This window comes from Chaetodon auriga, chromosome 1 (genome assembly GCF_051107435.1).
Source record: "Chaetodon auriga isolate fChaAug3 chromosome 1, fChaAug3.hap1, whole genome shotgun sequence".
Taxonomy (NCBI): Eukaryota; Metazoa; Chordata; class Actinopteri; order Chaetodontiformes; family Chaetodontidae; genus Chaetodon; species Chaetodon auriga.
In genome coordinates, this window is record NC_135074.1 from 14,248,818 (window position 1) to 14,262,722 (window position 13,905).

The following is a 13,905-nucleotide window of genomic DNA, read 5'->3' on the forward strand; positions in this document are numbered from 1 at the left end:
AAATGCAGTCGTTTGGTTGGTTTTCCAGCTGGACACAGTTCATCTGAGGGAGGGAGCAAACGTTCAGCTGTTTACAGAATCTGTGTTATTACGAAGCTGAAGAGTATCGCATCAGTTCGCAGACTGGAAACACTTTTTTTGTTTTGTTTTAAATACATTTTGTATGCACGTTTTAACACATAGTAATAATAATTTTCATTATTATAAAAAACACATTGTATAGAGCAACATGACACTGTTCAGGAACATTAACTCCAGTTTTCCAGGCAAAGGTCACCAATGACAGATTAAAAGCAGCGGAAAACGTTACAGAAATTATTTGGGATCTGACATGTTTTAATCTGTGAAAATCACAAGAATCTGTGATGACTCTGACAAGACGAATTCAAACAAAACGTCAATGATTTCATGGTCATCAAAGCAGTTTTAGTGTTGACCTTTAAAACAGCCTGAAACAAACGCTGCCAGTCACTGCTGAGTTTTTAGTGCTTGGTTTGTGTGGACAACCTGCCAAAGTGCACCATTTTTGTTTTGCTTGAGCATCACAGAGGTGTGTGTGTGTGTGTGTGTGTGTGTGTGTGTGTGTGTGTGTGTGTGTGTGTGTGTGTCTCCCCAGCTCTTTCATTTTACTAACCTTCCCGTTCAGACAGTCTCCTCTCTGAGACGCCGTCTGTCGTCATCATGATTTATGAGTTTAATAAAACCCTGTGTGTGTGTGTGTGTGTGTGTGTGTGTGTGTGTGTGTGTGTGTGTGTGTGTGTGTGGCTCAGGGCCATACTGTCCCTTACAATCACTCCACAAGCTCTGTTTTCACAACCTCTCCCTCCCTCCGTGGCTGACAATAGCTGTGAATGTGGCTGTGAATGTTTTAGAAGTGCCCTTGTCAGACTGGTGTCCTTGAGCGAGGGCACAGTTGTTACTGCCAGTTTGTTAATTCCAAACTTGCCTTGATGTTCCCTTAAGGGACACGGGAGCAAAACTAGATTACTGCTGCATAGTTTTGATGGAGATACCGGCCCCCTGTGTTTGCACTGTGTGTGTGTGCATGTGTGTGTTAGCTCTGCACAGCTGATGTTTTGCTAACTCAGCAGAAAACAGCTGACCGAATAGGCATTTTATCTTCAGTTAGATCACAAATTCAGATGGAGCAGCTTCATTTAGGAGGTAGCATTCAGTATATCTCAGTTGTGTTCCTCACTCCTGGCAACACACACACATCATCATCATCATCATCATCATCATTCAACTGTATGTGCAAACTATTTTGCTTTCATAATTGTATTTCTACAAGTTTAAATGAATATTTAAACTGAGGCACAATACAAACCTCATGTTGGAACAAATATTCCCGTGTCACCGGTGGAGTTTTTGTCATTTGTCATTGTAACACGTTTGTATCCTCATGCATTGATATTACATTGAACATGGAGTTGGTACGTTTGTGTCTTTAATTTTGAGCTGCTGCTCTTAAATACTGACATCTCTGTTCACAATGGACTAAAACAATATTAAAGTGCTACAAGCTGTCTTTAATTTGTTCTCACAGGAACCCTCCTCTCATTTTTGGACTGTAAAAAGGAGAAAGTGGAAAATTACTGTTGCATAAATCTAGAAACACTACATTAGAATATGCAACATCAAGCTATCCTGGTCAGGAAATGTCACCTTAAAGTTTAATAGACATAGAACATAGATACTTGATAGACTGTATATTATCAGTAACAGGAAAAGGAACCAATACAGAAATTCATAAAGGGTGTGTTCATATTTCAGATATGTTTCATGTGAAGAAAGAAAGTAAGAACACGAGTAGAAAAGAATATTTTTGGCCATTATTTATAATTTCCCAGAAAACACACAAACATTGTTCAATGAATCACCTATAAATAAGACTTTTTGTACAACAACCAGAAATAATACTGCCAATGTAAAAAAAAAGAGAAAAGGTTATATAACAGTTCATTAGGCTTCAATTTTATACATAAAACACCATCAACATTACACAGAGAGTCAACATCTTGCTCTGATGAATCGTGTTTCTAAGATGTTTAGCTTCTAAAAGCTCATTCTGTGGAATCCAAATATGAGCTGTGTTTCACTGCTGCTTTCACACTGAAACAGGACATTACAGAGATCTCTAAACCATGAAATCAAACCCACGTTCAGCTTCACTTCGTCTGAACAAAGCTTGGGTTCCTTCTCAATCTAACTTTCAGTAAATGTTCACAACTGATGGTAAAAAAAAACCAAAACAAAACAAAACAAATCTCAGTTTGGGCTTTTAAGTTACATCACAACAGTCAGCAGTGAGACGGCACATCAGTGATTCCCAGCCACATTTAACACATTACAAAACATTGTTTGGCATAAAGCTAACACCGAGGCCGAGTCTCAGTACAACTAAAGGACTACTGCTGCTGGTAAGGAGGAAGCTTTCTAGGCACAATTACGTGTTGAAGCAGAGGCCTGTAACCTTTGACATGACTGGATTCCTTGACTGGTTTGATTCTGAACAGTAAGCAGCAAAACTAAACTACTAAAGGTTGGCAAGCAGAGGCCGCGGATCATAACAGAGCCAGGACATTCAGTCAGTTTGCTGAGTCATTTCACGACTGTTTTGTTTCTTCATGTGAGCAGGGTTTGAGTTAACGGGATCATTACAATCCACATGTGGAACATTCAAGCTATGGAGTCAATATACTGCAGCTTTTTACACACGACCCACACAATCACAGCTGACCGGATCCGTATCTGAACTGCAGTCTTTGATGTCACACCACCTGTTTCAATGTAGTTTAAGATGGATGCAGTAAAGAAACCATTGTTACTCCTTGAACTTCAGGCCTTTGGGTCTGGCATTCTTTTATGACTGAACATCATTAAAACATTTTTAACACTGACCTGGTGCATTTTGAAAAATGACTGTTGGCCATCAATATTTCACAATGGATGCACAATATTATATTTCAGGACTTCCTAAGTCATATTTCAAGCGCTGTGAATGATAGAAGTAATTTTCCATACTGAGCGGTCCTGTTCGAGTGAGAATGTTTTACTGTCCTGGTTTGAAACTACGTCTGCATTGCGTCTGTGATACCTGATGAGATGTGGAGATCTTGTCTTAAAGATGAGTGTCAGTGAACATGGTGTGCTCCTTTTTCACAGAACTTAAAGCCTTGATGGCGTCCACAAACTCATCTTCCTCCACATACTGAAAGAGAACACATGAGGTCACAATGAGGGATTTCAAAGGCCCAGTGACAGAGAGCAAAGGTACGTTTACACTTCACTCCGCTGAACACACAAATGGTTTCTCAGACTCTCCTCAACGACCACCTGACCTGAGAGTTCAACAAGGTTTCAACACACTGATTTAGCAACAGATATCCATCCTCACCAGTCCAGAATCTTGTCCCAGCGGGTTGTCCCAGCTTCCTTCCTCCATCATTAGTGACTTCCTGTCAATCAGCTGACTGACGCTGCGGTGCAAGGAATGCTGGGAGTAGGCCTGGCTGAGGTCTGTTTGGCTGGGGACCCGCAGCACAGACATGGGGCTGAACCGTGAGCTGCTGCCGATTATCTTTGTGTCCGTCAGACCCTGAAAGATGGAATTTTTATTTATTACAAATCAGATGTATTTTATATCACTGCTCACTCCTTTCCAATGCATTCTGTAGTTTGAACTCTCCACGGCATGACCACAACAAAAACCTCATCACTGAACAGGAAAATATCGATTTGGGATGTAAATAATATACAACAAATATTATATTTGAATCAAATTGTATCTTAATTGTAAATGTGTATTAGCCGTCTTGTCATAATATCAATAATCAGCAGGGGGCACTACTCAGCAAGGATTGGCCGGTTGGGTAAGAGAGTGGACTAAAACATGTGGTTTGAGTTTTTGTTGTTTCTTTTAAATTTAAAAGAATGAACCAAAACACAGCAGACAAACCCCTGACACACACACACACACACACACACACACACACACACACACACACACACACACACACAGCATGCATACACAGACAAGATGACATGCGTGGAAACGCACCAACACATATTCACCATCCCGTACCTCAGTGTACACAGTGTAGCTTTTAAGTATAACGTTGCTGATCTCAACACAGTCTGCTACAGTGTCAAACTGCAGGGGGACAATAAGATAAACATTTAGGGGTTTGACAAAGAAATACAGAAGATATTCTTACTGTGGGACGATCGGGGAGGAGCACAGAGCTGGAGTGATGTTTAGAGCACAACTCAGGGCAGGACCTCTGAGAGAGAGAGAGAGAGAGAGAGGGAGAGAGAGAGAGTAGTAAAAGTAGTATAGGAAGGTGGAGGCAGAGAGGACAAAAAGAAAAACAGCAAGAAAGATTGACAAGAAATGAAAAAAGTGCAAAAATGGAAAATTATGATTAAAGAAATATAATGTGCAAGATTAGTAAAAAGAGGAGTATAAAACAAACAAAAAATCGACAAAAATTAGAAACTAAATGAATAAACCATGTTTGAGTAGCAGTGTTACTGGTGATGGCTGACTTGAGAGATAAAGAGGGATGACACCTCGGCTTGGAACAAACTGAAAGTGGCGCTCCTGTCAAAATGTGATTTTCTTTTTGTCCTACATTCGAATGTCTGAACTACACTGAGCAGAGTTCGACACCAGAAGTCTGTTTTCACATTTATTGCTGACAGTGTAAATTTTCTCTGTGCTGATTAAAAATCTGATTTCAAGAGGCGACATCACAGAGAGTCTGGAGGCCAATCGTGGTCCAGCATTCAGCGTACACTCGTGTGAGGTGGAGACCTCAAGAATGGCCTTTACACAGTGAAGTAGGAGACATCTCTGTCCAGCAGGTAAGCTTGTGAAATGGAAATGATTGGTGGATATACTTTTCTTCTGCATAAACCATCTCAGACACACAAGACATTTTTTATGTTTGCCTTTATGTTACCCTAACCCACGTGTGGAGGGGATCTTAAAAAATAAATCAGATGAAATGTTCCTAAATCTAAAGTGTTTTTTATAGGCATGAGCTGCATGAACCTATTTGTTTAAAGACACGACCTACAACTGCATGTAGAAGAGCAAGCACACATGTTGTGCAAACTCCTTGTTTCTGAAAGACTGAACAAGGATGGACAGGTGTGTAAGTGTAGGTTTCACCATCCTCACTGTTAACACTGCACCAGTTACTCACTGATAACAGCCACAGAAAAGAGTTTCTTTTCAAAGAACAGTTTTTAGTACCAGCTGTTCTTTCAGCCCCCTCTGGTGGGACAAAGATTAAGACACTGCCGCTCTGGCAAAGACAGGATTTTCTAAAATGTTTATAATCTGCAGAAAAAGAGTTTTGACTCAGATTCCTGATGATTCAAGAGATCAGACCAAACAGTTGTGAACCAGGCTCATTTTTTACCCTCTCTCCTCTGCTGCCTCATGTCTCTTCCACTTTTACCTCCATATAAACCTGACTGTCCCTCTCTGTCTCTCTCTGTCCTCTCTCCTTTCGACCATCTTGTCACTCTCCCTCACTGAGCTGCTCGTTTCTCTGCTCCTCTCACCATGTAGGTCTCCGCCCCAGACTTCCTGGTCTTCTGAAGCATGACCAGTGGAGGGCGCTCTCTGGCTGAAGGATTCTTCCTCAGAGCTCTGAAAGAGGAGACAGAATCACTCTCAGCCTTTTCTTCTTGTTTTTATTCAGAATAAATTATCTATGTATCTATATTTTGTATAGATACTGTATGACCAAGATGTCTGTATCAGTGCAGTTTTCTATCAGTGAGTGCAGAGGAAAGGCTTGAGGAGAAGAAATTCTTGTCCATGCTGTATATTACACTAGCGTACCTCTGCAGCACTAGGCCCAGCAGCATGGCCAGCAGAAACAGACCGAGCAGGGCCAACAACAAGATGAACCACAGCTCAGAGTAAACTGGTGTCGGTGACATGCTGACGCCCTGTTTACCACTGTCCTCAGGCTCAGGAGGACCTGCAGAGACAGAGACAAATAAAGGAGTTAATAGTTCAAATATGTGTGGATTCTTTGTGCATTTGTTGTATTAAGTCACTAAAGAATATTCAGGTTAAGGTTTCGTTGTACACTAGAACGAATTCTAGCTCTGTGTGTGTGTGTGTGTGTGTGTGTGTGTGTGTGTGTGTGTGTGTTACCTATGCCAGTGGCAGGGCTATATCTGATGGTGGGAGTACTGGCACTCCCACTATTTGTGGTACAAGTCACCTGAAATGAGAGAGCTAAGAAGAGAGAGACAGAACCAAAGAAAATGTTTTCTGTTAAAATGAATAGAGACTGATGTGATGGCTGCCTCTGTAAGGCTGCATATACACACAAAATGACATCAGATCGAGATTCATTCACACTTAGGAGCAAAGGAAAGGAAGGGAAAGGAGCAAACATACTTTGGTGGCTTTAATTTGAAGGAACATTAGTCTCTACAGTCCCATTTTCCCATCGACACTCCAACTGTCTCACATCACAACTACAGCTCACTCTGTCACGCCGACTCCCAGTTCTTTGAAATACTTTTGTCACATCAGCACATCCCCTCAATCAAAGGCCTGGCTCGCCCTCATTACCAACCTGACAGCCAATCAAATAAGAAATTTGATGGAAACTGCACTCACCTTTAAAAGACACTTAAATATGATATAGGATCATAATATTGGTAGCTTACTGCACATTACTGTTATATGGCCCAGACACCTGTCAGCCAAAGCCAATTAATTTAAGGAATAATTCATCCTTTAACAGTAACCGTACTGATGCTAACAAAAATGGTATTTGTTGACTGATTCTGTTGAACTTAGTCTAAGAGCACACTCAATTTTGTTAAGAGTTGTGTATTTCTCTACTTGTAGCTGCATTACGTGTAAAAGTAGACTTTCCTCCTGAAAGGTGAATATTTATATACGTTACCACCAGTTACAAATGTGTACAGTAAGTGGGTACCTGTGTGTGTGTGTGTGTGTGTGTGTGTGTGTGTGTGTGTGTGTGTGTGTGTGTGTGTGTGTGTGTGTGTGCGTGTGTGTGTGCTCTCACTTTTCTGCGAGGTGCGTGGAATATGGAGATAGCTGTAGAAACCAGTATAGACCCTCAGCTGGCTCTCAGTCACACTATACTCCTTCAGGTAGCTGTTGAGGGAGAAGGACCCCGTCCAGTCCAGCCAGATAACTGTCAGGTTACTGTCCACCGAGAAAGGAGACACATACTGAGGGGCTGGAGGGAGAGAGAGGGAGGGGGGGAGAGGGGGTAGAGAGAGGCATTTGTGTTTCCCAATGTCTCTTCTGACTCGTTAGCTGGGAGGGTTGAGGGACTGGATGCATTTGTTACCTTCACTGAGTGTAGTGACTGTGGTCCAGTTGGAGGCAGTGCTGCCCATGTTGTTGAAGCAGGCAGCTCTCAGCTGATAGGTGGAGTACGGTTGGAGACCTGCACAGATTGGTTCAGTAGTTGATTCACACTGACAGACAACACACTATGCAAGTGCCTCTGCAGGTCCTTATAATGTGGTGTCACTTTACAAAGCTCTCAGCTGCCTCTCTCTTACGGTGCTTTTTAATATCACGCTGGTCTCTGTTCCCCTCTCCTACTCTGTGCTTTCTTCTTCTCAAGTATATCTCAGTGCTGCTTTGCTGGACAGTGTTTTGGGACTCTTGAAAACATCATTTTACAGTAAAGTGTGTCAGGACGTCTTAGTGTTATTTATAGTACATTTTAAAATGATCTTGACTCGTCATAAACATGAAGTGACCTGTCACATTGTAGCTCCGCCTTTTGCCAAAGAAGCAGATTTCTATTGGTCCTTCAACGCAAGGGAGGGGTACAGGCTGGAGGGGCTGCGGGCAGGGTGATCTGAGATGTAGCTCACAGCTGGAAATGGAGTGAAAGAGAGTAAATAAGTGGGAGAGAAATGATGGTATGCGTGTCCGTTAATGCAGTCTGCCTCACTCAAGAGTGAATGCTTTTCCTGTGTTTTCCTCTACGTTTTCCACTCACCTCTCAATGACTCCATTTGGTTCCAGAGGCTCATCCCATTCCAGCTGCACAGAGCGTGAGGTCAGGGTGAAGGGGCGGGGAGGAGGCTGGAGGGCTGGGGGAGCGGCCAGCGTGTGGAGCTCGTTCAGTGGACCCTGACTACAGCACTGCCAAACGTTCAGAACAGAGACTTCAAGGATGAACAGTATTTTTTCAGAGTGTACAAGCATAGTATCCTGGTAATACGAAAATTACCTACACAATATGAACACATCGAGTTCAGTGGAGCAACAAGTACCTCTGCTCAAGTATGTTACAATAAAAATATATGATAATACAAAGCAATCAGTTAATACAGACCATAACAAGTGAATGCAAAATGCTCTGCGAAACAATATATCTCCAAATTAGTGATGTTATCCAAACTGGTGATCATCTTTGCTTTAGCAGGAATATTTCACAGCTATTTTACTTTACAATGTACTATTATGAGTACTATTACCTGATAACAGGTGCAGGCCTCAACTCCTACCCAGTACAGCGTGTAAGGACGTAAACCATGGAGTGTCTGCTGGTGGGATGTACCCTCTGACAGCTACAGGAAGGGGAAAGTGTGGGGATGAGCTTAGTTTTTGGGTGCACAAAAACAGAGAGAGGGGGACAGGAGGCACTGAGTGATCACAGTAAAGGTTCTAGTTATGGAAAATGGAGGACAAGAAAGAAGGCAGTACCAAAAACAAACAGGACCTTCATACAGGTTAAGTGAATTGCTAAAGTAGCACGATGTTCTTTACCAGAGTGTGGTTGTTGTGCTTCAGAGACAAAACTCTGTACAGGCTAACAATCCCATTGGGTCGGGATGGAGGACGGATGTCCACTACCGCTGAGGTCGCTGAAACACGCAGGAAAACAGGTGGACCTACACCCTCAGGTGGAGCAGGTCCTGTTCTCCCATTGGTCCACACACTGGCAGAACGACCGGCCGAATTCACGGCCCACACCTGTCGGTCAAAATCACATATTGGTTAATGATATCATAAACTTTCATTCACACGTATAACCGGCAGCGAAAAATGAAGAGAGAACTGTGACGCAAAGCGAGAGCCAGACATAAACATTTTTCTGCCGTCATTAGGATTTCAGACACATTTTATTAACTCTTCATGATGAAAGCTTCTCTTAATTACCCAGAATCCACCAGACCACCAAAAAGGATATAAGTCAATTCATTGGACCATCCATCAAAACTACCATCAGCAGTGAGAGCAAAACCTTTTCAACATGCAACCCAACACTAACATATCTGCATGACAATTACTTTTCACCTTCATCAAGGAGTTATTCTGTCTCACGCACGCACACACACACATATACACACATACATACACACACACACACACACACACACACACACACACACACATGGAGTAATCTTATTTGTGTGCTTGTGTTGGGTATAATTAGAGGGTGTACACAGCACAGGGTCAGGCAGGGTGGGGATTTGCATGTGTAAGTCATCTGTAGCCTGTCAGAAGTAGTGCAGAAGGCAGATGGATGGGTCTGAGCTTTACTGTTGAAAGTATGTGTCTGTGTGTGCGTGACGCGCTGTTTGTAGCTGTGATAGCGGGTGTTGTGCGTGTATGCGTGTACATGCAAGCGTGTTAAGAGTTGAATTAACCTCAATAATAGTCAATTAGGCTGTGATCAATCAGACTGATTGATCTAAGTGACAGCACAGATGGACTGAGATGCGAGAGGGGAAAGAAGAATGGAAGATGGAGAGACTGGGAATGGGGAGGAGGAGGAGGAGGAGGAGGAGGAGGAGAGGAGGACGGGTGGACAAGGCACGAGGAGAGGAAGCAGGAAAGCAAACAGAGGAAGGAAGAGAAATTTTGAGTTGTGCCGCTTTGTCATTTGGTGACTCCAAATGAACCTGCTTGGATTGTGATAATTCTGTCGATATTTAATATGTATTGAAATTGTGCTTGTGTTACACAAGCCACGTCTTATTGTTGGCTTCTTTATTTGGTGGAGAACACAAAAAAACCCTTTCATATCAATGAAAACTACTTGATAAACTTAATAAACTAATTTCACACAAACACAAAATCTTAGAGTCAAAGCAACATAAATTCATCAAACTCAAAAAGGGACAGACACCCTTAGTTGTGTATTAATATTTGTGAATTGTGATTCTGCACCTACAGTTTCCTCTCAAAGAGACCGACCTGGACTCGTCCATCAGCCCATGAAACTGTCTGCCGCTTTTAAAGTGGATGAGAGGAGCTGATGTGATTGGCCATTATTGTTGCCCACCCCGACTCCACCGGCTGATACTCCACTTTTCCTGCGAACAGTATAATCATCCTGGTCCATTCTCTTTTCCACTCTTTTTTAGATGTGGGACAGATTTTTGCTGCACCTTATTTGTGTTTCCACCTAAAATCTGTGTGAACTGATTCACTAACTTTGATTCAGACTAACAACAATCCTTAAGCAAAACACTACAGGGGTCTGCATTGGTTGTGCTGCCAATACACATATCAGGTGTTCTACCTGGTTGGGATGGTGGCATGTACGTTACACAGTGTGTAGCTAGAGTTGAGGCAAAAGTTGATCCAGGATCAACAGCAAGTCCTCTGAATCGTACTGTGTTTATGTATTATCAGCCTTTTGGGACATTGTCTATACTGTCATGGCGTGGGTGAAGAATGGAGAATGGTGTGGGGGATGGTGGGAAGAAGGAAAGGCCTGTGTGGAGAAGTGAGGGATGAAAGGAAGAGGGTGCGGTAGGTAAAGGGCACGCTGTCATCCTGATGAGAAAAAGGTCAAAGAGAAGCATGCAGCTAACAGCTGTGAGAGATGCCCCCATAGTGTGTGTGTGTGTGTGTGTGTGTGTGTACACAGTAGGCACTGACAACTAAAAAGATGATTACGAATGATACACATGTTTGTTTGCCATTAAAATTATGCATATTATATTACTGGTTCAAGTACCTAAAAGAATACTGTCTGTATGACACTTTGTAACTTCTAACATGAACCTGCTGAGGAAAACTTTCTAAATGATGTCAATCAATGAGGACTGTCCCGGCTTAGAAATAAATGAAGTAACGTAAACACTACTGTTATGATGATTCTGTACATGTCTATGGAACAGAGCCCTTAAAGAGGATGCAAAACATCCAGTTAAATAGCTTAAAGAAAGTGCAGCATCAACTGAAGGACTACTATATACTATGAAGTTTTCTGCTCCACATGTACTTTTGATACAGGAACTGTGACGTGACTTGTTGCTTAAAGGAGTTTCAATTTAATTAGCTTCTGCCTTCATACAAAGTTATAGCTGCAGCAATGAAATATTTCTACCCAGCAACAACCATGTTCTTCCCTTAGCAGCAACACAGTTTAAGCCTCGACATGACGCACGGCTTTGGGCTTGATTAAGAAGTTTGTGCCACATAGACAGAAGAGAGAGAAAAAGTTCAACACTAAAGTCAGTCCAGATCACCTTGCCCTTGATCCAGTGCTAAAAGGTAGAACTCATCTCCTCGTCCTTATATCATCCACAGACTTTTTACTGCTTCTCTCCTCTCTTGTCCTCTCTCCTCCTATTGGGCCGTGATTTGGCTTATTAGACACAAAATAAAAATATACGCTGTTAGCTGCCATGGCAGCAGAGGAGCCGCCATGGCAACAAACGACTTCAGGAAACTACCAGACAGTATTTGAGTCTTTTTATTGGACGGTTGGACTGCGGACTTGATTCGAGCGCTCTGATAGGCCAACGGAGCTACTTGGCGGGTGCATCTACTTGGGGTGAAGGGGCTAAGTTGTGTGAAAGTGGGCAGTAATTAAAACCAAGCATAAAGCTGTCAATAGGAGCTTATGACCCAGTGTAATTAGCCTAATATGATTTCTCTCTCTGCACCGCGGTGTGCTAAACTGAACTGACTTATCGTCCTTGTGTACGCCTCAAATACAGAGAGAAAGGATGAGAGCCAGATAGGTATACAGACAGATTAACAGCTAAATAAAAATAAAGCCAGGCAGAAAGAAAGACAGACAGGTAGGCGGCGGTAGAGGATAGACTGACAGACAAGTATACAGACAAGCAGACACTGAGAAAAAGTAACTTCATGAAAAATGAGAGAAAAGTCATGATGAATAACTTCATGTGAATATCCAAACATTTATACCGTTTCCTCACTTCTCCATCCCAAACACACACACACGATTACATACCATGCGCACACAAACACACACGAGTACTACTGTGTACATGTGTTCATGGACATCACACACACACACACCACCACTTTGTCCACGCACCCCAATCTCCCACTGACAAATCCTCAGGGGACGTGTAGCGGTCACCATTAAAAGGTCTTTCCAATACAAGCTCTGTTACCAAGGGGGCTAACAGTTAATTCGATTGGCTGGCTGGTAATCAGGAAGTGGGGTGCTCTGAGGGCCCAGTGATTAATGGCTCTGTTGCCCGCCCGTCATCTCCCAAAGCTCCTCCCTCCCTCCCTCCTCCTGTCATAAATTAGGACCCTCGTAAATAAAGACGGCACCACAATCAGGCAAACTCAATCAATTACACAGGTTCTCTGGCCTCGGCTCGTACGTCTGACAGGCAGGAATGCTAATGTTATTGTTGCTTCCAAAGGGCTAGCCTGTCAATTAGCGTTCCAAAGCACAGCACAACAGCATGAATATGGACCCCGCCATTTAACACCTGTCTGATTACTTGGCTTGTGTGCGTATGTCTGTGTATGCTGGCGCGCGTGGATGAGGTATGAGCGTGATCTGTGTGTGTGTGTGTGTGACTGGGCGTAAGGAAAACATTTCATTGTGAAAAGAGGCTCCCTCGTCTGATGTGTCAGTCACATCAAATCTTATCTACAAATGAGGTTCACAGATCACAAAAAATCTTTAACTCCATGTCTACTGCAGAGGACAAGGAGGAGTACATTTACAGCATAAGAAGTATGTACAGCTGTGACAGGATACGGCTACAAAGGTGTTTCTCAGTTGTCATATTTCTGTGCCATCTTCTCGGCTATGCAGAATCCAATTGAACTTTTTGTGTTAATATTTCTTGAATTCTGCTTTTCTAAACAACCACATGCATATAAAAGCACAGAGCATTGTACCTGGTACTGGTATACTGTATACGGCTGGAGGTCTTCATCTTTGCAAGTAGTAGAGATATTCGTGTAGACAAGTGTTGCTGCATCGCCTCTTCCGGTATCAGTGGTATCATCCAGCCGGCGGTACACCTCATAATGAAGGATTCTACCATTTGGCTGAGCTGGAGGGGACCAGGTGAGTAGAAAGGTGGTCTGTAGGCCAGTGTGTGTGTCAGGCTGGAGGTCTAACAGTGGCGCTGTTTGTCCAGCAGGGGGAGACTCCAGAGTGAGTACAGATGACCAGTCACTGGAGGAGCAGCCCAGCGCTGTGCAAGCCTCCAGCCTCACTTCATACCTACACACACATAAAGGGACTCATTTTTAAATGCAATACTGAGTGATGTTTGCACTGCTGTTTTCTTTTGAAAGATGAAGATGAAATGACAAAGAGGAGTGAGGAGGAAGAAAAGAGTTGAATGGAAAAAGGTCGGGGGGGGGGGCTTTTATCATCTGAATCTTATCAGCACACAGTCGAGCTCACACATGTACAGCCACGTATTCAAGCACAGTGACACACAACTGTGAATGCACCCTCACACACACGTACGCACACAAACATAAACACTTATATAGTCTTTGGTCTACTCTGCTGTCTTTTTCAGACAGAGAGATGGATGCATGGCCACTGCTTCAAGGCTGACTCTCTTCCCTTTTTTCTCTCTCTCTCTTGATTTCTTGCTTTGAAACACTGCAGTCTTGACGATATC

At 42.9% G+C, this 13,905-nt stretch overlaps 1 protein-coding gene across 1 annotated transcript in view; it reads right to left on the reverse strand.

Moving 5' to 3' along the window:
• Nucleotides 1-1,540: 1,540 nt before the first annotated feature.
• Nucleotides 1,541-13,905, reverse strand: part of ush2a (Usher syndrome 2A (autosomal recessive, mild)) — a 188,615-nt gene continuing 176,250 nt past the window's right edge. The window contains exons 82-94 of the mRNA XM_076724631.1: nt 13,163-13,493; nt 8,798-9,004; nt 8,506-8,598; nt 8,025-8,170; nt 7,780-7,898; nt 7,359-7,457; nt 7,068-7,244; nt 6,179-6,262; nt 5,858-5,999; nt 5,575-5,662; nt 4,218-4,283; nt 3,398-3,598; nt 1,541-3,211 (exon numbers count right to left, since the gene is read on the reverse strand). Of these exons, the coding sequence (XP_076580746.1) occupies nt 3,122-3,211; nt 3,398-3,598; nt 4,218-4,283; nt 5,575-5,662; nt 5,858-5,999; nt 6,179-6,262; nt 7,068-7,244; nt 7,359-7,457; nt 7,780-7,898; nt 8,025-8,170; nt 8,506-8,598; nt 8,798-9,004; nt 13,163-13,493 (1,843 nt within the window). The 3' untranslated portion in view covers nt 1,541-3,121. The remainder of the gene's footprint in view (nt 3,212-3,397; nt 3,599-4,217; nt 4,284-5,574; nt 5,663-5,857; nt 6,000-6,178; nt 6,263-7,067; nt 7,245-7,358; nt 7,458-7,779; nt 7,899-8,024; nt 8,171-8,505; nt 8,599-8,797; nt 9,005-13,162; nt 13,494-13,905) is intronic.